Source organism: Diadema setosum, chromosome 6 (genome assembly GCF_964275005.1).
Source record: "Diadema setosum chromosome 6, eeDiaSeto1, whole genome shotgun sequence".
Taxonomy (NCBI): Eukaryota; Metazoa; Echinodermata; class Echinoidea; order Diadematoida; family Diadematidae; genus Diadema; species Diadema setosum.
In genome coordinates, this window is record NC_092690.1 from 13,631,148 (window position 1) to 13,655,183 (window position 24,036).

At 38.0% G+C, this 24,036-nt stretch overlaps 1 protein-coding gene across 1 annotated transcript in view; it reads right to left on the reverse strand.

Annotated features, from left to right (window-relative positions):
• Positions 1-20,780, reverse strand: part of LOC140229549 (uncharacterized) — a 92,110-nt gene extending 71,330 nt beyond the window's left edge. The window contains exons 1-7 of the mRNA XM_072309796.1: positions 20,751-20,780; positions 11,412-11,658; positions 10,556-10,612; positions 9,999-10,028; positions 2,107-2,219; positions 1,525-1,592; positions 396-607 (exon numbers count right to left, since the gene is read on the reverse strand). Of these exons, the coding sequence (XP_072165897.1) occupies positions 396-607; positions 1,525-1,592; positions 2,107-2,219; positions 9,999-10,028; positions 10,556-10,612; positions 11,412-11,658; positions 20,751-20,780 (757 nt within the window). The remainder of the gene's footprint in view (positions 1-395; positions 608-1,524; positions 1,593-2,106; positions 2,220-9,998; positions 10,029-10,555; positions 10,613-11,411; positions 11,659-20,750) is intronic.
• Positions 20,781-24,036: the final 3,256 nt, after the last annotated feature.

A 24,036-nucleotide genomic window follows, 5' to 3' on the forward strand; every position in this document is an offset into this window, starting at 1 on the left:
AGCCGCTGCCTGTGATTTCCTAATTCCTTGTGTACATGCTGCTGATAGTCTTTATAAAGTTGATGTTGGGTAATAGAACTGTCCTTAAATACTAGTACTAATTACTAATAGTAATAATTTCACAACTTTATGTCCTTGTTTACGTGAGTTTTGTGTGCTATTGGCTATTCTGATTTCAGTATACAGAGAGCGTTTTGTCAGATATTTTTTTTTTCTGATAATGAGCTATCGAAATCCTTGCATCTGATTGGCTGAGAGAAACTTTTCTTCATGAAATGCCCCATCAGTCCCTTAATGAAACCCATACCCCCCCCCCCGCATACAAACAGACGCGCGCACACACACACACACACACACACACACACAAATCGTTCCCGATTTGTTCGAATACGTACCGTCATTGACAGTAACATTCACTTCGCCGGTCCCAAGATCGGCGTTGTTCGACAAAGCCGACGCTACGGCGGCGTTGCTAGCCATCGCCACCTCGTTTGCGACGGCAAGCTGCACGTCGCTCGCCGTGTCCCCTGCGCCCACGTCGCCAGCCACTCCGTTGGCGACTCCGCCCGAGAAGGTGATGGAGATATCACAAATGACACTGCCTGGCCTGTGAACAATTCGTGAGCATCGCAGCGGATTACTTCATTGATCGATCTTAGTTCGCAGAAACAGAGATTTTTTTTTCATTTACTATAATAAACAGCAAAACGAGGACGCAGATACGACAAAATAATAATGATAATCATTCCTATGGTAGTGTTTATGATGATAATTATGATGTAAGATAATGGTAGAAATGACAATGATTCATTCTGAAGTGCATTGTTTTCACAATGCAGTATTGTCGTAGTCACTGCGAACGCCTCCCTGCAATCAAAAAGGGAGATGGATGCACCCATTATCATACGACTACGTCGTGTCGTCTACCCCTTTCTCCATGCTGTACCTTTTGTTGGTTGCCTCAGAAAAAAAAAATGACTGCTATTGCGTTGGCCTGACAAAGAATCGTCACGAACTTCCTCTCCTTAATGACTTACAGAACAGCTGCAGAAGGAAAAGCATTAACATCTCTTTCATCAAACTATAACTGATGCAATGATAAGACATCAATGAATCTTGGAGAATATGGGGCAATGTCCGGGTTTCCGGAATATATGAATAAAATGACTTTCATGGTATCATGATGCAAAGGCAAATGGGAGATTTGTTAGGCACTGGGTTAGGGTTAGGGCTAGGGTTAGAGCTAGGTACTTTGTCCTCACACAAAAATGTCACACGTTTGTTACCCCAGTCACTGGTTCATATAGGCTTACTTATAGATTATAAGAACATGTATTGTTGTTGTTATTGCTGCTGCTACTGTTCTTGTTTATGATGATGATAATGATGATGATGTTGTTGTTGTTGTTGTTGTCGTCGTCGTCGTCGTGGTTTTGTCTGATTGCAGTGAATTATAATTATACACTTGACTTACTAATAATTATAATCCATGAAAACTTCGCAGGACTCAATGTTCATACTAACCTGACGTCAACCAACGTCACAGACTGGACAAAGTTTGAAACATCGCTCTGTTGGAATTCTTCTTCGATCTAGAGGCAATGAATGCAAATTTCACATTAGATTTACCATTTATTGGCTGTTTCAACAGAATATTCAAGAAGAAGAAAAGATGTTCACAAAAGCCAACAAAGATCCTGAACAACTTACACAATGAAGACATGCGTTTGTGGATACATGACAAACACACAAATCACACGTTATCTTATATGCAAACAAAACGGAATATGAACTGCCGGGAAATATAAAGGCAAAGTTCAGGGACAACACTTATAGCGTACGAGCCCCTCCCCCTCCCCACCCCAAGGGGAAAAAGTTACAGTGAGTGATATTGATAAATCAAACGTATCACATATACATGATATATCTATAAAATATGCAAACATATGAAATATATATGATGTGTAATAATGTTCATTGATCTTATCTTAACACGGGCACATGTTTCATTTTATATATAGAACAGAATAAATATTGTCGTATGGAGGCATTTAGAGGTCTAGAGTAACCATCTATCGAGTGAAAGATATCACGATTGGTCATTACCCCTGTGGTGGTCGCAGCTTCTAACGTCCTGTACTTTTCTGACGACGGGTCGTCATAGTCGGGATCGAACTCCAGCCCGACCAGGGTGGCTGAGACGCCGACATTGATATCCCCTGCACGAAACACAGACATGAATCACGATTCAAGTGAAGCTCTATACGTCACCACTCTTTGCTCTCTACCATATACAGTCAAGCCTGCCTATATAGCGGCCATCCAAGGAAGACGAAAAAGTGGCCGTTATAGAGAGGTGGCACGATGGTATAGAAGGGGTAATCAACAAGGCTTTTCTTTTGGAGGGCCGCTAAGACAGATTTGACTGTTCAAACAACGAGTGATGATAGCCATTTTATACCCCTTTCACATTATTGGCATCCTCCGGATGTCATATGCCAAACTTGAGTCTGGGATGAACACGAACAGACACACATACTCAAGTACACACAACAAATGAATAGAAACATTGATACGTAAAGGTTTGTTATCAGAGAATCATCTCTTACCTAATGTTACAGACATAATGTACACTAACACGATTCATACATTATGTGCAAATTAGAGCGCGAGAATTCCCCATGAAAGGCAGCAATGCGATTTTTTTTTAAAGATACAAAGCAAGCAAATTAATAATTAGAAACAAACTTAACTTCGTATGTGCCTCAAAGGTATGGGAGAAATATGTAAAAGGGGAGAACGAGTAACAGAGTAGTGAGATAGAGAAAAAATTAATAGCCTGAAAGGGTTGGATTACGAAGTATATTCATGGTAATAAAGTAATCTGAGTATAAGCCAGTTCGTAGTTCCACTTTGCGCATGAGCAGAAAAAGGTCATTTGTACCTTGAGGCAAGTTGGTTTTTAAATTCACTGAGATAAGCATCTGTCATACAATGATTATTCATGCATCCTTGTAAATGTTGCTTGCCAGTACATCCACCTGACAGCAAACCTGGTATTTGGCAATAAGAATAAAACAGTTTTTTAATGCATTCAATGCAAAACAATGAAATGGATGCTTCCCCGACGATTGATTGACGGACCATTCTGGTCACCTGGTCTATGCAATTTCATTCATTGTTTGAACACGAATTCAATTAATTATTACGTCGGGCAAGCTTACCGGTACCCATAATGTCTCTTTGAAAACGATTGAAGTGCCTAACCAACTGAGAAAAAAGAAAGGTCATTTGTACCAACGTGCCCATGAGCTAATTAAGAACTGGCTTATTGATGGGCTGGTACCCTCACTGATTTCATTATCAGTTGTAATAGTAATGATTTTTTATTCAGTGTTGAGGAGTGTTGCCATGTTGATAGGATATTTTTTATCTCTCTTTTTTTTTTTCGTTTTTGTAAAAGCAATTTCAGAATTGATTGGGCTGGTACCCTCATAGATTGATCACTTCTTGTTTTTTGTTTTGTTTTTTTTTTTGGTTGCGCGCGCCCGGTGGCTGCCCGCTTATTTCGCTTATTTCTCCTGTTGTAAGTTTTTCATTAAGTGTGTATTGTATTCTATCTTTGAATGTTTGTCTTCAAGCACTTGATGGACAAATTGTAGTGATTTTTGTACAGTTTTTGCGCATTTACAGTGGATTGATTTTTCAGTACAGCTACAGTTTATAGGCCTACAGTGCAGACAACCACAGCCATTTTGTACTTGCTATAGGCTTCACTGCACTTGATTCTGTGTGGTTCACTCTCACTGACACGATGTTACCATTGGCATTGCATTCTTTTGTATTTGTTGCCCTTCTTTTGTGTAATAGCACTCAGCTATCACAGACCTATTGTCGTATGTGTCCTACCCAGCCTGGTATGTCCCATGGCTCTGCTTCTGTACAACCAAAGGGCAAGTACATTGGGAGCCCCATACTGTACTACTCCAATACTGTATCAACTTATCGTGTAAAGTTGCTTATATGTGGGGACATTAACCCGAATCCAGGCCCTTCTGAAGATGTGTCTGTTTCTATAACTTTTGGGACACGCAATTTTAGGGTTCGATATTCTAGTGAGCTTCTTCACTCATATAGCTGTGGCAATAAATCCCCAAAATGGCGTGAAGAAAACAAAGAAGTATGGAGGAGTATTCTGTCCCTGGGTATCGGTCGGAGGTCGAAGACACATCGAGGGAAAAGAGGAGGTCATGACAAATTTAGTGATCATCTTAGATTCTGTACAATCAATGCCCGCTCCCTTTGTAATAAGTCAACAATTTTTCAAGATTGTGTTGCTGACAACAAGTTTGATGTAGTTGCAGTGACTGAGACTTGGCTGACTCCATTAGATGATGCAGCCATCGCAGATCTCACTCCACCCGGTTTTGTATTTCTGCACCAGCCCAGAGCCTCCAGGCGTGGTGGAGGTGTTGGGTTCTTGTACAGGGACAATCTCTCTGTAGTTCTCAATCCATCAGATCACCATTTAAATTTCGAATCTATGTCAGCCGTGGTCTCTAACAACACTACTAGTCTTGAGATTGTAGTTATGTACAGACCACCAGGATATCGTTCTTTTTCATCTTTTATTGATGAGTTCTCGGATTTGTTAGATGAAAAGTTGTATAAGTTATCTTCTCTCGTAATCACAGGAGATCTTAATATACACTTAGATAAGCTCTCATCCAAGTACACGCAGAAGTTCAACGACCTCGTCGATGGCCATGGACTCCGCCAGTTGGTGACTACACCTACACATGATCATGGCCATATTCTCGACGTCATCTTGGTACGGCAATCTGACAGACTGCTATTTTCTAACACACGAGTTATCCCCGGCATCTCCGACCATTCCGCCGTAACCTGCTTGTTTTGCTTTAACAAGCCAGAGAGGAATGATGCTACGTTCTCATCTCGCAACTTAAAAGGCATCAATAGGACTGATTTCGCCAACGATGTGTTTGACAGTAGCATTGTGTCCTTGTCAACAGCCGACGTTGATGATGCTGTGACCCGCTACAATTCAGAACTCAGCAGGTTACTGGACATTCACGCACCAGCCAAGACACGGAAAGTCAAGTCTCACCAGTACAGTCCCTGGTATAACTCTGGTATCTCTGAAGCAAAGAAAAAGCGGCGGCGACTTGAGAGGAGATGGCGCAATAATGGAAAGCTGCAGACTGACAGAAAGTTGTTCTGTGATCAGAGAGACCGAGTAAACTACCTTGTGTCCAGAGCCAAACGCATCTATCACACCAGACTCATCGAAAACCGCGGAGATGATCATAAGAAGCTTTTCAACGTCGCCAATCGACTTTTGAACCGCAAAAAGTCATCTCCATTGCCTAAACATGTCGATGGCTGTGCCATGGCTAAAACTTTTAGTCAGTTTTTTTCATTCGAAAGTTGAAAAAATCCGAGATAATTTTAATTTCAATTTCAATTGTAATGTTGTACTACCTGAATCTGAACCTGTCACCTCTTCCACACTGGAAACCTTCCAACATACAACTACTGATGAAATCCTTCTCCTTCGTAAATTGCCTCCTAAATCCTGCCCACTGGATCCGGTTCCAACCATTCTCTTAAAGGACTGCGCACCCACGTTTGCCCCGATTATTTCTCTAATTGTTAACCTCAGTACTGAGCAAGCTACCGTACTCTTATCTTTAAAGAAAGGTCTGATCCGTCCTTTACTGAAAAAAAAACCTTCATTGGATAAGGAATCACTGACAAGTTATCGTCCTGTATGCAGTCTTTCATTTTTGTTCAAGATTTTAGAGAGAGTTGTGTTTTCGAGACTCTCAGACTACATGCTGGAACATGGTCTATTCGATCCTTTACAGTCGGCTTATCGCCCTCACCATAGTGTGGAGACCCTTTTGATGAATGTTTCTAGTTATAATATTTCAAGGGAAATGGATTCCGGATCCGTCACAGCAATGGTTTTGTTGGATCTGTCTTCGGCCTTCGACACTGTAGATCACAGAATTCTTGTCAATACACTTACAAGTTTGGGTATCCGGGGACAGGCTCTCGAATGCTTTAAATCATACCTATCACACCATTCACAGTCTGTTCTTTTGAATGGTGTCACATCGTCCTCAAAGCCATTAGGCTGTGGTGTACCTCAAGGCTTTGTTGGCGGGCCCACCCTTTTTTCTATCTATTTGATCGGTCTGCGGAAAATATTTCAAAGTCATTCTGTTCGGTATCATCTATATGCAGACGACATACAAGTTTTTGTATCTTTTCCACCGCATCAAATCCAAGCATCCCATGCACTGCGCTGTCTAGAAAATTGCATCATTGATATTGATGCTTGGATGAGGTCAAACTCATTGCTTCTAAACCACAGCAAGTGTGAATTTATCCTTTTTGGTTCTAAATCTCGCTTGAATAAGTTGGATATTAATTTCATTTCGATTGTAGGTAACGATATCTCTCTGTCAAAGTCATGTCGCAATCTGGGTGTTATGTTTGACTCTCACATGGATATGTCTGATCAAATCACCAACATTTCTAGATCAGTCCGTTATCAATTGGGCAATATTGGTTTTATTCGCAAGTATTCGACTCGCTCTGCCACGGAAAAACTTGTTCATGCACTTATTTCTTCACGCCTTGATTTCGGTAATGGTTTGTTTTTCAATCTACCAAACTCACAAATTTCCCAATTACAAAAGCTACAAAATGCCGCTGCACGTATTGTTTCTTTGTCAAGTAAACGCAGTCATATCACACCTATCCTGAAGAGTCTTCATTGGTTGCCTTTACAGGAGCGTATTCGGTTTAAGATACTTCTTTTGGTTTATCACGTTATTGAGGGAACAGCTCCTCATTACAATGTTTGTTTGTTTCGTCAATACCAACCTTCACGAACTCTTCGATCCTCAACTTCAGGTCTCTTACGTATTCAGTTTTCTAGGAAATCTTGGGGGAAACGAGCTTTCGCCCACGCTGGACCAACACTGTGGAATTCACTTCCTCGTGAGTTGAAAGACTCAAGCCCTATAACATCTTTCAGGAGTAATTTAAAATCCTATTTGTTTAGTAGTACATTTTGAAGACCAGTGCCTTTTGAAGACAGACTTTCATGTCTTTTTTTTTTCTTCTGCTTCTTCATCTTCTTCTATTACGGTGATGTACTTGTATCTTCAGTCTGTTTGCTTTGATGTACAATTGTAAAGCGCCTTGAGCATTTAATCAAAGTGGAGAACGGCGCTATAGAAATTGTATGTATTATTATTATTATCATTATTATTACTATTATTATTATTATTATTATTATTATTATTGTTATTGTTATTAGTATTATTATTATTTACCACATGTGACCACTTAATATTTGTTCTTTTTTATATCATGTCTTTATATCATTGTTTGTGCAGAGCACCGAAATAATCTGTCTGTTTTTATAACTATGATTGTAAAACATGTGCAATTCAGCCTTTGGCTGCCAGACATGATTTTTAATAAAACCTGTTCAAAAAAGCGTATGGATGAATATTAAACTACATGTTCTAGATACAATCAGGGTCAAAGTCTCCTGTACTGCACTGATGGGGATTATATTGAATTGGGGACTACCGATGTATGAAAAGGATGATTTTTTTTTTTTATGCGGATTTCGGATCAAGCATTGACAAAGTGCTATTTTGAGAGTATTGTCCGTGATAACTTACAAGAAAAAAAGAAGTGATCAAGCGGTCCAAATAGGTAGATACCACCTGATGAAGGATTTTAAAGGTATAAGTGTGCAATTTGATATTGTAACTTAATTCCAGAACAACATGAATCAAATGATTTAATTCTTCTTGTTGTTCTTCTCCTTCTTATCATCGTTATTACCACTTTATTATTATTATTATCATTATTATTGTTATTATTATTATTATTATTACTACTACTACTACTACTACTATTATTATTGTTGTTGTTGTTGTTGTTATGTCAGAATGGCATACGGTGAAGTTGTTTATATATATATATATATATATATATATATATATATATATATATACTTGCGATAGGTTACGACATTATAACTTCATCTTTAAAAGGCAAACATTTGTGTTTTGTCATTCCTTCCCCCCCCCCCGCAACCAGCTTTACAGAAGTTCAACCAAAGGCGCCACTGTTTACGAAATTCCTGGATCCGCCCCTGATCTGATCACACGCCACGAGCATGAGTGTCGAGTAAAAAGCTTACTGCTGTATAGGCCCACATTCGAAGTCAATATTACAAAGGAAAGCGTAATAGTTATGATCACTATATGTCATTTTAAGAAAGAACATGAGCCGATGGGAAACACATTGTTGTGAGCCCAAACGCGTGCATGCGTGTCTGTGCTCGAGTGTGTAAACAATGATTCCATTATTTGAGAGATCATTTTGTTCAATATACCTTTCAGTCTGCAGTCGTTTGTCTCGCGTAGATTTTTCTGAAAGAAACTTCCTCTTGAAGACAAAACTTTTCGAATTCTACACCTTGATATGTTTTTTAAAATGTAAACTTAGTCTGCTCAATGAATCAAAGGTGTGATGGCGTGTTGTCTGTCCTTATTACAGGTTTTCCCGGCCAATTTCGCACTTTTGTCAGTCCATTTGATAAAAGGTTCATTCAATTTAGCGAAAATCCTCGTCACTGCACATTCTGTCATTCAAAATTGCAACTTGTTCGTTCAATTTAGCACTTCGATCAATGAAATTCGCACATTTGCCTTTCGAATTCGTAAAACGGGCATTCAAATTGGCACGTGCTCTGCACGTGCTCTGCACTGGCAGAAAATGGTATTTCAGTCATTCAATTTAGCGTATATATGGGCAGTCAAATTCCAAACATGTTCATTCAAATTGGCGTAATGTTATTTCTATTTTGAAAAGATGAGAACCGTGATTTATGCGAATTTAAATGTGAATTTTTGTTTCATCCACACACTGTTAAGCATATAGTAAAGGTATCTTTGACCCTAAATAACTCAAGTTTGTTGTTCTGTAACGCCCCTTTCTTTCATACATGTTATCAGAACTATACATGCACCAGTACCATAGATCACTTCACTTTCTTTTGTCCAGTCATGGCAGCACGAGTTAGATACAGGCGTATATCTCAAGAAGACAGGGAAAGAATCATAGAGGCATTTGAGGGTAATAACCTTGACAAATTGATGGCTAGAGCTGATCCAAGAACTTTATTCCTAATGATGATTCACGCAATATAGCGCCCACCAAATGAAAATAATGAAACATACAGATGAAAGAAATAACCACGATATAAACTGAAACCTCCTTCTACCAACTAATGTCAAAACAGACTTAAAATTAATGTATCTGTGAACATCATAAACACATACACATATTTTTGAAGTACTGTTGCAAAGGTGATATCAGAATAAAGAGTGAATACGAAAATATGAAATGCTATGATGCTTGCAAACAATACCTTAATATGATAAATGAAAATGAAATAAAAAGGAATAGAAGCATAAACGTGTCTGTTAAATTGAATGCAGTAAATGCGAAATTGGATGCCCAAGAACGAATTCGAATGAAAGAGCGCAGCATGTTCGTGATCACGCGATTTGCGAAATGGTGCTTGTCTTACGAATTTGAACTGAAAAAGTGCTGATTCGAATGATGTTAAAGGTGATTTGAATGCTCCAAAATAAATTTGAACGAAAAGATATAAAATTGAAATACCAATCATGCCATCTAGGCTAAATCGTGCTAAATTGAATGCAGCAATTAGGAATTGGACTGAAAAAAGTGCGAAATTGGCCAGGAAAACCTATATTATTATTATTGTTACTATTGTTATTATCATCATCATCATCATTATTAATTCGTCATCCCTTCTGTACTTCTATTGAAACCAAAAATGCAGATTACAAACATAATATAAAGATAATTATAGAATTTAGAAAAAATATAATATATTACTCCTGATCACTTACCAACAACGACCCCTGGTAGAAGAGTGGGCGCTGCATGTGCAGTTTATGTATAACGAAAAAGGATGTAAACGGAAAATTGTTAAAAAGTAGACATAATTGGGTACTTCGTGCCTCATCATTGACTTCATACTTATGAGCAAATTAATTTTGTTGCTGGAAATGTCACAGCTGTATTCATTTGACATAGTTTAACGAATCCACTTTGAGCAGCAGAAACGTGCAAGTCCGGAAATTGGTGATGACGTAAGAGTCGATATACCTCAGACAAAATTCATCTCATAGAAATATACATGATGTATATCATATGTATTGGTAGAAGAGTTGCATGGATTCCCTTTGTTTTATGAAGTATAGATTACTTTTGAGTTTATTTATCATACGGTTGATTGACGCATAAATAATTTACACCGTACTATTACGTCATTAATGTCTGGATTAATTGGGTGCTTGGATATGTCATGCAAATCTATTTGTCCTCTGTGGCAAAGGCAATTTTGACGTGGTGGTCAAAAAAAAAAGTTTTATCTTTTGTGTTTGGAACGGTCATCAATGCGTACCTGCCGTAGATCCTGTGGGAACCGGAACGGTCGTTGGTCCTGCGGTATTTGACCTGTCTACAAGAACAACAAAGAAAAGCCATTCTTAGCACACTGTGCTACTACTAGTCTGGGTTGTTGTTTTTTTTTTTCCTTCTAACCTCCCACCCCTCTCTCTCTCTCTCTCTCTCTCTGTCCCTCTTTCTCTATCTGTCTGTCTTCTGTCTTTCTCTCTCTCTCTCTCTCTCTCTTTCATATAAGATTTGGTTTGGACTTCTGTCATTGCAGACATCTAGAAACTTTTATAAGATTGGTCGCAGCATTTCGCTAATATGATTGATTGATTGCCATGTTTAAGTATATTTTGATAACTAATCAATCGAGACTTAGTGTACACATCTATTCATAAATCAGTGCTTACTGCCTATCTAGAAACAATGCATATATGCATCCGGTAAGACTGAGCTTTTAGTGAACACGATTCTCAAGGTAACTGCTCTTTTTTGGCACACGGTACATGACTACAATCTGAAATTATAATCATAACATCATAAAACTGGTTATATTATAGGCGCTATTGAAATATCTTTCTGCGACCGTGTTAAAAAAAAGGGGTGGATTATGCAACATTCCATGGAGTGAAAGTGCGTGACACATTGCATTTGCCGAAATATACCATGCACATCCAATAATAACGACGCTGCTACGCCAATAATTATGTAAGATTCACGTCTACCTTGTTTAAGGCCAGGAATTATAAATATTCAAGCCATGTACTCATGATAAGAATAGATGATCAATTTGCTATTTTTTTTTTTACGTTGCTATTTTTTTTTTTTTTTTGCGTTGCTAAATTTGCCCCTATCGGTTTCCTTACCGAGAAAGATAACCGCGCATGCGATGGCGACGATGAGGACGACCACGACAGCCAGGCCGATGAGGACCTTGAGGATGAACATGGACTTTGATTTTCGGCTCTCATTCTCGGGTCGGAAGATCTGGTCACCCACTGAGCCGGGTTCGCTGGGTTCAGGGAAGGGCTGGCCACCGGAGTACGGGTCGGCTGGGTCGTGTATGTCCTCCAACTCAATCCCATCCAAGATGGGCTTCACGTCTTTAACTTCCTAATCATTTGAATAATAATAATCAAGGATGTTAGCACCTGGGCCGGAATCGAACTCGGGTCCTCCGATTGGGAGTCGGGAGTCTTATTCACTATGCCACAGCGCCCCAAATATCGAAGCAAAACAATTCAACATTCAATTCAATTACTCCTTTTCAATCATGAACTGACTGAAAAGTGGCGGCGTATAGCATGTATAGAGAGCAGACATTACACAGTGTATGCAAGCTTGCTTTTGACATTGTTAAGTATGTTCCATCATATTTCTTTTATACGCAGATTCAAACTTTCATAGATTGACCACCATGTTCTATAATTATGTTTGTAATATTCTATTATGCATCCTGGGAGGATACCATGTATCATTTTTCTTTTTATAATAGATGTATCTTTTATTGAGAAACTAAATCAAAATTAAAGTGAAGAATTAGTGGCATCCGGTTCCTCAAATTTTCATTCCTGAAATTTCTTCAAATTATTCATGGACAGACAATCACAAAGGAAAGTTAAAGACGAGCCGTTCAGTTAGTCGCAAGCAACAGAGCAAGCTCAGTATACTCAGTATAGTTATGAAAGTTACAACCTTTTGTTACAAGCATGCATTTTAATTTGTTCTGCATGCTTTGGAATTTCACAACGAGACATGAAGATTCACAACAATAACATACGCATAACATAGTGCACAATGACAATTTCGGATGATTTCATTTCCCAACCTAGTGGGCGATAAAATCGTGTTTGTTTTGTTTGTTTTTGTTTTTTTGTATATTAGTTTTGCTCAGTGGTTTGTTTACTCGCGTTATTGCTCACATGTTATACAATCATTTAAAAAAAATACCACACTGCACAAGGTTCAATATAAAGACGAGGAAGAGCAGAAACTAATGTTTCATTTTCTCGTAAACTGTTTTGAATTTAAACACCTATTTCTCCAAGGTGCATTATTTTAACCCCAGAACTAATGAACAGATCATGACCACATTAACATCCTTCTCTTTCTCCAGAAATCTTCGCCTTGTAGCAGGAAAATGCAGGAAAAAAAGTATTGCATGAAACCGATCCGAAAATTAGAGGTGTTGAGGTGTTTCTTTTCTTTTGGAAACTGTCTGCTGTTAGAAAGATATCCATTGCTGTTTTGAGTAGAATAATTCAAACACACACACACACACACACACACGACATCCATATATACATATATATATATATATATATATATATATATATATATATATATATATATGTACAGTATATCAAAATTATGTAAATGTACACACATATGTACACACATAATGCATGCATATATGTATATAGATATAAACATACGATATACATATATAAATACAGAGAGAGGTAGATAGAGACAGACAGACAGATTTATGGATATAGATGTAGATGATATATTACATTTCTAGGGAATATTTGCGTAGTCATAGCTTACTGAAGTAAATATGAAAATATGCCACCATTTGTCCCACGGAGGTTGTCCTACAAGGTCTCTACTTTGCACCCACACAAAGAGTCCTTTGTAGGCGCGTCAACAATAATTTTCATTGATAATTATGAAGCCTATTGTGAGTTTTCTCTTCTTTCTTTCATTTTTTTTTTTTGTTCTGCCGTGCATGCAGGGTCATTGCTGGAAAAAAATGCTTTACCCGGCGTGTTCACCCAAGGGGAAGAATCACACTTAACGTTGGTGTCTACTTCAGTGAATAAATCGGAGTATGCGAAGGGCTTTACAAAATGGAAGAAAAGAATGAATTTCACCGTCACGTCGCTTCAGCGTGTTGCGAATGATATCATAGTCAGTGTCTACATAAAGACGTATGGGTTTCTGGGATTCTGCATCGAACATGTCGAATAGCTGCTTTGAGGGTTGGGTAGAGTAGGGCGGTGTTCTCTCCCCCCCCCCCCCCCCCATCTCCATCTCTCTCTCTCTCTCTCTCTCTCTCCCACTCTCTCTCTCTTCCGCCCGGTAGGTGTGCAAACATGCATTTTGGGTCAATTCAGTTTGATTTGGGGTTTGGGGTACAATTCTTTATTGACGGAGTTATCTTTTTCTATCTATTCTAAACTTGAAAGTTTGGAAACACATTATGAATGGAAAGAAGTATTGTCGCTAGATTCATGTGGAGCTATTGTTTTCTGTATTCCAAGGGGTTTCCTCTATTGTGTGTAGTGGTCCCTGTATGATCCTTTACCTTAACCTTCGAAAAAAAAGGAATGAAACCCACTATGTATTCTGTAAAAACAAAAACTATTGCGAATTGCACGCGGCTTTAGCGAATCGCCACTGGCATTCAAAACACTGCCTATATAGACAAGTACTTACGCGTGCATTTTCGTTTTGCGAATAGTTGCTCTTTGCGAAATTCGGGAAAGTTTAGCCACTTGAAACTTTCTGATTTTGCAAGAGACATTATATAGGTGTGTGTGTGTGTGTGTGTGCGTGTGTGTGCGTGAGTGTGTGCATGTGTGTGTGTGTGTGTGTGTGTGTGTATGCGTGCGTGTGTAAGTTGATAGAAATATAAGTAGAACACAGCATTCACTACTGTGTTCTGCCAATAATTCAGCATTTACTAAATCTACATACAAAATCTTTGTCTTTCATTGCCCTTATTTACTATGTTAGACTTCGCATTCGCACTGTGAGATAGTACCGCTGTGCAGCTGTAGTTTGATATCACACAGACACTACAGATTTACTGGCGCTGCCAGCGGGGACGGCGCGGGAAAATTGACCTCTGATTAACTGTGTTCCTGTTGCTTTTGTTCCTATATAGTCCGGTTTAAGTCTGCCAAGTCAAATGTTTCAAATATGCGGTTATGACACGAAAAAAAAAAATGGATCAAAAGAATAAAGATGGCGCACACAATCATTATCAGAATGCAGTGTGCAAACTGTTGGCAAAAAGTAAACTTGTACAACCATTGATGCATGTATGCAGACTGCCTGCGAAATGGTGGACGGTAGACAACAACAGCTATAGCAATGTCTGTATTTCAAGGATCTCCAAGTGTATCTATGTCAACCTCCTTTTTTCCCTCCTTATTATTGTGCTCACAATAGTGCAAGGTATAATACATGCAGAGCATTCATCTCGCTTGGCCCTGTTTCATACAAAGATTCTCCCTCCGTGGCATATTGTGCTTTGCGCTGTGCTTAGTCTTTATATTTCATCAGTGATTGTTTGGGGTTTTATCATTCTTCTTTTCATCTTTCAGCGTTGCTGCCTTGACACCATAACGGAAACCCCGTCATCGTAGCAGTGCACTTGTCTGGCAGTATATACGTTCTTCAGCGCAGGGCTCAATGAATAATGCTTTGTCCATGAAGAGGCACTTTGCAAAATCTTGAAGGTGTAGAAGTCCCTTTTGCGAATAAGTAAAATAACAACAGCAACTACAGCAAACCCTCCGCGCAAGTAGAAATGTACAATGATAAAAGCATGTGAAATGTCAATTCCAGTTTCAATTTCAATTCATTTCTGCAACTTCATATTTTTCAAAGAATATAATGCACAAACGAAAACACGATAACACCTATTTTTGGCCGGAGAACATTTTCTTAGGAAGATCAAAATTTTCAAACCAAAATGATAAAGCAGCTAGTAACAAAATACAGTAAATTGTTTCATTTTCACTTTTCATGTCGATCACGTTCAAAGTTGCAGAGACCGGCACAATAAACATACGTAATGATGTCAGACGAGATGACAGCCCTTTATCTCAAGATGCCCAGTACAGACGAAATCGAATATTACATGTACTACACTTACGCGTTGTGCCACAAATCTGCCTCAGAACACTATGTCGACAGTGTTATCAACTTAAAATGCTGTCAATTTCTTATGCCTTGTCTATGCAGACCCTGGAAGTAGTCTGTTAAAGAATAAAAAAACTGAGCACATTTTGCACCGTTGGTTGTGCATTTTACTTTTCGCAAATCCTGCATGGCTCCTAAGCGAAATTCGCGAAAGTTTCATGCGCTTGCAATTACCAAAATGTCTGGTTTTGGAGGTGGTGAGCGCGGGGGGGGGGGGGAGGAGGGTCAGTGATTGGATGGAGGTTTTCCTTTAAATGACTGTCTCCGTTATATGCATATTGCTAATTCCGTCAGTGCCGCTTGCGATTTCCATGTTTGCAATGTCGATTTAATGAGAAAAAAAGTTCAATTCAATTTCTTTATTTCCATCGAATAAAAGGCGAAATTGTATATGGTACAAAGTATAAAAGCAAAAAGTACAGAAATATATATACTTCTTTATGGAAAAAATGACAAAAACAATATTCAATTCAATTCGTTTATTTCAATAGACAAAAAGGTGATACATGGTACAAAGTATACAAGCAAAAAGTAAAGAAGTATATATACACACACTGTGAAGAATAGTACTAGACGTGTGTGCTAATGAACAATGATGAATGTGTAATAGTATAAAACAAATAATGCATACTTTGCAAAAATTACACAAAGAAGTAAGTGGTTAACGTGAACCACGAGACAATCGCCAGGGAGTGTCAGTCAATGGCTTGAAGGAGTTGCATGCACCAGTCACTTTAGTATTGCAAAGAAAAGAGTGAAGAGCAAACATGATATGAAGATTGAATGAGGAAATGTTTGATACCATGCGGCTTCTACGCCACGTTGTTCAAATTTAGACGGAGCAAGTTTAAGGACATGCTGCGGTGGTTTACTTTTCCTCTGTTTTTTTTTTTTTTTTGTGTGTGTGTTTTTTTTTAAACCACAATTGAAAGCCTGTGGAATCCGGAATTCTCTGAAAGCTTTGCGGGTTCTCATCGCACCGAGCTTAGAAAGGTGGCATAAAACGCTCTATTTATATCATTATAACCACCATCTGCAGCATAGTAGTGTATAGGCCTAGTAGTATAGAAACAGTATAGTACTAATCGTTGTATAGTAGTAGTAGTAGTAGTCAGGGCCGGCGCAGCCGTGGGGGCCGTGGGGGCTCGGGCCCCCACACTTTTTGTGCACCATACAAAGGAATACATAAGGTGTCATCACTTTGGGCCCCGGAAATGGGAGGGGAGAGAATGAGCTGAGGACCTTTTTTTTTTTGTTGTTGTTGTTTTTTTTTTTGCTTGTTAGCTCATGAAACCCGGAAGTGGGCCCCCACACTTTTGAAAACACTGCGCCGGCCCTGGTAGTAGTAGCAGTAGTAGTAGTAGTAGTAGTAGTAGTAGCAGCAGCAGCAGCAGCAGCAGCAGCAGCAGTAGTAGTAGTAGTAGTAGTAGTGGTGGTGGTGGTGGTGGTGGTGGTGGTGGTAGTAGTAATAGTAATAGTAGTACTCTTAAAACAGTAGTAGTAGAGGTAGTAATAGTAGTAGTAGCAGCAGCAGCATCTGGTAGTTTTTTTGGGGTTTTTTTTTATTGTTCCATATTCCACATTTCAACAAATACATAAAACATAAACATCACAATACAAAAGCGTGGATGAATTGTGAAGTACAGCTTATAAGACAATTAAAAAAAAACATGTGAAATATGAGGAATCTACATAGAAGCATTGCTTGTAGGGTGTAGATTCCCAGATGCGGATGTGAGATTATTTCTTACTTGGTATATGTGATTAAAGGAATGACAATTTGTGAATTGGAGCAATATAAACGTCGAAAAGTATTTAAAAAAAAGAACAAGAAAAAACAAAGAAACAATGTCCGCGGCACAAGACTTCTTGAGAGTTGCGTGATCACCCGAGCGAGGTACAAGTCAGATGCAGTGTACAATAGCAGAGATACCAAGTGTACAAAAGAAGTTCAGGAGATAATACAGAAATCACAAGCGAGGCACATGTTACATAATCAATAATGTCAGTAATGTGAAGTATGAACAGAGAATGTCGAGGAGGATTGAAGAATAGCTATAGATATGAATTCAGAAAAACTACTTTAAGTTTATGCTTAAATGAATAAAGATACTGAGATTGGATTATTTCTCTATTCAACTCATTCCAAAATTCAGGTCCTGTAGTGGTTATTGTTTTTAAAGCAGGTACGGTCCGTATACAGGAGAAAGATGAAAAGAATCTGTTTGTCTAGTAATTATAGGATAAGAATGAACTTCAGTATTTTTGACAAACATCGAAGAAAACACATCAGGGAGACCACCTGAGTTTAATTGATACATAAATGACCCGATATTGAAATGATATAAATCCTGGATCTTAAGTGTTCTACTGGAAAAGAATAAGACATTAGTGTGTTCCAGAAATGTGGTGAAGTTAATTATCCGTATAGCTCTTTTCTGTATCAATAATAAAGAATTGAGTCTAGTTATACAGCAGTTTCCCCATGCCAGGATTCCATAACCTATAAGGCAAAAAAAGAGTAGAATACAATGAATGCAGAACATGTTTAGGAAAATACTCTTTTAACTTATACATAACACCCACATTTTTTGATAGTAATTTACGCAAAGAATCAACATGAACTTTCCATGTCAACTTACAATCAATATAAAGACCAAGGAATTTTATATATTCCACCTGGTTCAATTCCACGTCGTTTACGACCATCTTGCCCGGTAAAATATTGATTGTATTGCTAAAGACCATAAATTTGGTCTTGGTCAAATTCAGTGACAATTTATTAGCCTGAATCCTCTTAGATACTGATTTTAATTCAGTATTAATGGTATTCAGTAAAACATGAGGGTTTCGTTTTGAATAAAAAATGCTGGTGTCATCGGCAAAAAGTAGAAAATAGAACAGGGAGGACGAACTGCGGAAGTCATTCATATAAAGAATAAACAATAAAGGCCTTAAAGGGATCCTTGCGGTACCCCACAAGTTATAGGCTGTGAGCTGAACACATGGCCATTCAAACTAACAGATTGAGTTCTTCCAGTAAGGCCCTTCCACGAATCCCATAGTGTTGTAATTTGTATAATAATATTTCATGGTTGATTGTGTCAAAGGCCCTGGAGTAGTCAAGAAAGATACCTACTGTGTGACACTTGGCATCGATCACTTTATTTTCTCTATCATTAGTAAAATAGCATGAATTGTGGAATGCTTTTTACGGAATCCAAATTGATTATCATCTATTACATTACAGTCGTTTAGGAATCGGAATACACGTGTGTACACAATCTTTTCAAGTAATTTAGAAAAAGAAGTTAATAACGATATTGGTCGATAATTTCCCAGTTCGTCCTCTCGGCCTTTTTTCTATATCGGGATAACTTTAGTGATTTTTTTTATAGTAGGCACTACACCGCTCAGTAATGACAAATTAAATATATGGGCGAGAGGTATACATACAACAATCTCATGTACAACATGTTTCAGAAGATAATTAGAAATTCCGTCATAACCAGTATTTTTTTGGGGGGGCTTTAAGATTATTTACAATGTTGATTTTTATTGATTGATTGAGGCCAATTTAGGCCATTTATTCGGCAAAATAAAACACAATAACATGTAATAATGGCGTTTACAATGAGAGCCAGGCAGCCTTGAAAGCATCTTGTGCTTGTGTTAGGTTGCCTACACATGAAAATACAACTTTGCAATAGCAACATATATTACAACTGGTTCTGTGTGAAATCAAGTAAATAAAAAAAAAAAAATCATCACATTAATACGTACATAGTATATACACACTCACACACACACACACACACACACACACACACACACACACATGCAGTTTACATACTACTCTACTACTCAGTCATGGCTAACTGTTCAAAGAAAGAACGCTTCAGTAAGCACTTAAATCTAGAGAAAGAGTTGTACTGCATTTCAAAGCAGTACTTATTGAATTCCATTCACTTACACCTGTGAACCTAATAGAGTGGGATCGTACAGTCAAACGAGTAAAGGGATACCGTAAATTACTTCGGGAACGAGTGGAATACATATGAAAATAAGAATTTGTTAGAAACATATTATCAAATACAGAAGGGAGAATGTCAACAATTTCAGATTCTAATACAGGCATAAAAAACAAAGATTGATTATTGCATTGACTTAAATAGGTAGAAAACAGTGAAGAAAAATATTTCTTTTTTTGCCTCACGCAACACAGAAGTAAGAACATTACGATACCTAATTGCTTTTAGCAGCATCAGTGTTTTGAGACTTAAATATATAAAAGAGCTTATTTTTCCTACTGATAGACCTCAACAAAGATTTCGATAGCCAGGGGGATCGTGGTATCTTTTTTATAATTTGATCTAGATTGTGATCTTATTGGAAAATGAAAAGAGAAAAGAGGAGCGATCAGATCAACAAATTAGTAGTAATGATTATAGTATAGTCATGATAGTGGTAGAAGTGATAAAGTAGTCGCAGTGGGAAAATTAGTTGGGGTTAGTTTCTTTTCTGTGTGTGCTCTGCTGTGTTGTGGGTGGGGGTTTTTGTTTCACAGATAAACCTATTTTTCAAATACAGTTGTAGATCATCACATCCGCGACTTGAGAGAATAATATAGAGCCGATCGATACCATCTGAGATTGTTTGGAGTATTGCAGTGGCGTGTAGGGGTTTATGTTTGGGCTAAAACTTTGATTTCGTCACTTATCAAAATATCCTTGTGTTATCTACTCGCCCATAGTATGTTACTGCATTTTCTTTATGTGCTAATTTCTTTGTTTTGGATTGCATTTTCATTATTTTGATATTTCTTACGTGGTTGTTAGCGTGGATATGAGAAATATATTCAATTCAGTTCACTTCGATTCAATTCAATGCAAATGTGTGTTAATGGTTTGAGGGTGCATGCATCTACGAAGGAATCTATTTTGTGTGTCGCTTACGCAATTTCGTCTAGTTGCCCGTGATCAGGGAATTCCACTCTTTAATCGTCGGTACATGCGCCTGCGGCTATCATGTTACATCCTATTGTCAACACGCACGCTCCGCAAGCATGATTTGGCTTACGTTTTGTTACTTAAGCACCACAAGGGTGATTCAATGACGTTTTGCTCATGTATGCCCATGGGTAAGCTTCCCTATAGGCGCTATAGGTGATTCCTACACTTTCCTACGTTTCCTACATTTTATTCGGTATTTCCCCAATATTATAGTACTTGACTGCGGATGCATACCTACCAAGGTTCGCACCGTCTCACTCCTACGGCGTGAGCCTTAATCCCCGCCATCTTCCGCATCCGCTCAGTAATTATTTTCTCCAACCTCCTCCCACCCCCCCCCCCCAAAAAAAAAAATTAATAATAATAGTAATAATAATAATAAAATAAACACGGTAGGTAGATCAATAATCAAACAAACATTGGATGAGAATCTGAATTGAATCGAGTTTGTGTGTGCGTTTCATTTCCATCTGAGAACATGGCTGGATAGCCCATATTCAGCTGAAATAGCTGGTCTTCCATGAGGTCCAGTTGGATGTAAGGCGGGACCACTTCACCTGGTTAAACCATGGAGGTACTAGCCTACCTCCTTGGTTAAACACCCCCTGCGTACGGTAAACCTTGGGAGGAGGACTCCTACAGGGCGATACCTGTGCGTACAGTTATTTTCCTTTCTTAGTAATCCAAAGGGGTCTCTAAAAATTGAGCCATCATTGCTAAGTCATGTCATTTATACAATATGGACTCAGTCAACCTTGACCAAAATGTTAAAAAAAATGTTAAAAATGAAATCTTGCGGGACTATGTTCCATAACGATTAGATGAGATTTATGCCAGTAGAACTGTATTATAAGATATGCCACAAAATTTCACAATTTCTAATTTCACAATTTCTAATTTCACAATGGGGAGGGGGCATCTGTTCCACCACCCCTCCCCTTCGGTCGCAGTTTCTTTCTCCCAGCCAGTTGAGAAACTTGCCATCTCTGCGAATGTCATCAGTCATTCGTTAACAATTTCTCAGAGTAAGCAAGTTTTAATAGAAAAAAAAAAAATACTGTGCGAGTACTTGAGTGATTTATTTTTCTGATCTCCCAACCTCGATTTTCTTTTCATTTCTTTTCTTTTTTCTTTGAGCATAAGCATGTATGACGTAAGAATTATTCTCCTTACTCCTTGATATACTATCAATAATGGCAAAAAGAAAACACTTTTTCAAGTTTATATTTCTCATAGAATATTTGGCTAAAAGTTGATGTATTGTATGCCATGTAAAAGGTAATTCAATTGGATATCAACCTGGTAGGTAAGTAAAGAGGCAAACTTTACGCATTAGTGAACACCTTCGTTTTTCTCTCCCAAGGCACAAAAGTCAAAATTGCAAAATTGAACAAGTTGTCATTCATTCGAAAGTGCACTTTCATTTTCACAAAAGACAAATTTAACACAATAAAAAGCATGAATTAAGTTGCAATAATAAACCTATGATCTCTGTAATATCTTTGAAGCCCCCAAAAAACAATGAAAGTTAAAAATAATGGAAGAAAATGAAGAATCTTCTCTCAAATCCAAATTCAAATAAAATGAGAGAAGAAGCAATATCAAAAAATGGTAGGAAATTGAATTTTTTCTCAAATTAGGAAAATTGTCAATAATATTTGGTTCTGGAATTTATTTCATGAATTCTTAAATTACTAAATTAAAAAAAAAAACATAAAGATATTCTGCTCATTTGAACATCTTTGTGCCCTCACTCCCTCTGTCATTCAAGTTTGAGTTGATAGAAAAATCTTATTTTCCCCTTTAGCTTCCCACTTTGATTTTGTTTGAGGTTATTAAGAGATGAAGAGAATGAAAACTTATCTTTGCTATTCCATTCATGATTCTCATTGTGTTAAAGTGGTATTTTGTAATGAGTGTTGTCTTAAAGGGCATTTGTAAATGAAAGACAGCACGTCAATTTTTTGCAATTCATACTTTTGTGCCTGTGAGGACAAAAACGAATGTGTTCACTCATGCATAACATTTCCTCTTATATTGACCTGCTAGGTTGATAGCCAATTAAATTACCTTTAATATGGCATATAATACATGGGTTTTCATCGAAATCTTCTATGAAAATGTGAACTCGAAAAAGCGTTTACTTTCTTTTTTTGCTGAGTGCATGAAAGGGTAACATATCATATAAGACTTGCTTCTGGACGACTTTGGACTGCAGGTAAAACGAAAAATGGAGGTATGGATATCTTCGATCATTTCCCGCTTCAATTTTCATCGCAGTCACTGAGCGATGAAATCAAATACTCTCCACAACAGTAGGCCTATATAAATCCCCTCCCACAAGGGTGTGGGAGGGGGATACCCCCCTCCCAGGGTAGGAACTTTTTGTAAAAACAGAGTATAAAAGTCGCGTTTATAGAGCATTTAAAAGCAAATTTCAAGGGAATTAACATTTTGAAGAAAAAAAAAAATCATTTGGAGGGACTATCATCATAACATACGGAGTGGGGGTACATTATGTGACGGTGTGAGATCCTCGGCGAAGGAGCGAAGCGACCGAGCGGGGGAGGGTGTGGGAGGGGAATACCCCCCCCCCCCCCACACACACACACACACACACACGGTAGGGACTTTTTGTAAAAAACAGAGTATAAAAGTCGCGTTTATAGAGCATTTAAAAGCAAATTTCTAGGGAATTAACATATTGAGAGAAAAAATCAGTTGGAAGGACTATGATCATAACATACGGCTGATGTACGGGGGGTACATTATGTGACGGTGTGCAGATCTTCGGCGAGGGTGTGGGAGGGGAATACCCCCTCCCACGGTAGGGACTTTTTGTAAAATCAGAGTATAAAAGTCGCGTTTATAGAGCATTTTATATTAAATTTCTAAGGAATTAAACATATTAAAAGAAATCACTGTGAAGGACTATGATAATAATCTATGAAAATGTTTCATTTTATCTACTATAAGTACGGGCAGAGCGAGCGAGCCACTTTGACTTTGCCATCCATCTGAAATGTACTCATTTAAAGCTTAAACGTGATCTCTGTTCGAGCAATAAAAATATTCTTATACTGCTAGAAAGCAAAGAACAAAATGAAAAATGTAAGGTTTACTAAAGGTATGTTTCAGCGGGCACACTCGAGGACACGAGGCTACCATCTATACACTAAATTTGCTCATAAGTTAATATTAGTGTATAGATATAATAATGTATATTGTTAGTTTATTATAATTTTCGTCCCGTTAGTGGCAAAAATTTTGCATTTCCAGTTATGAAATTGACAACTTTTAGACAAGAATTATGCCTTTATTGTTCATTTGGTCTTTAAATTATTCATTAATAATTTGTTAGAGGGGACACTTTGGGGGGGGGGGGGGGGACTCGTTTTGCCCCCCAACATTTTGTGTTTTTGTGTGTGTGTGTGTTTTGTTTGTTTGTTTGTTTGTTTTTTGTTTGTTGTTGTTGTTTTTTTTTTTTTTTTTTTTTTTTTGTTTGGGGGGCACTTCCGGGGCCCTTGCATGCAAGTAAAGCCAA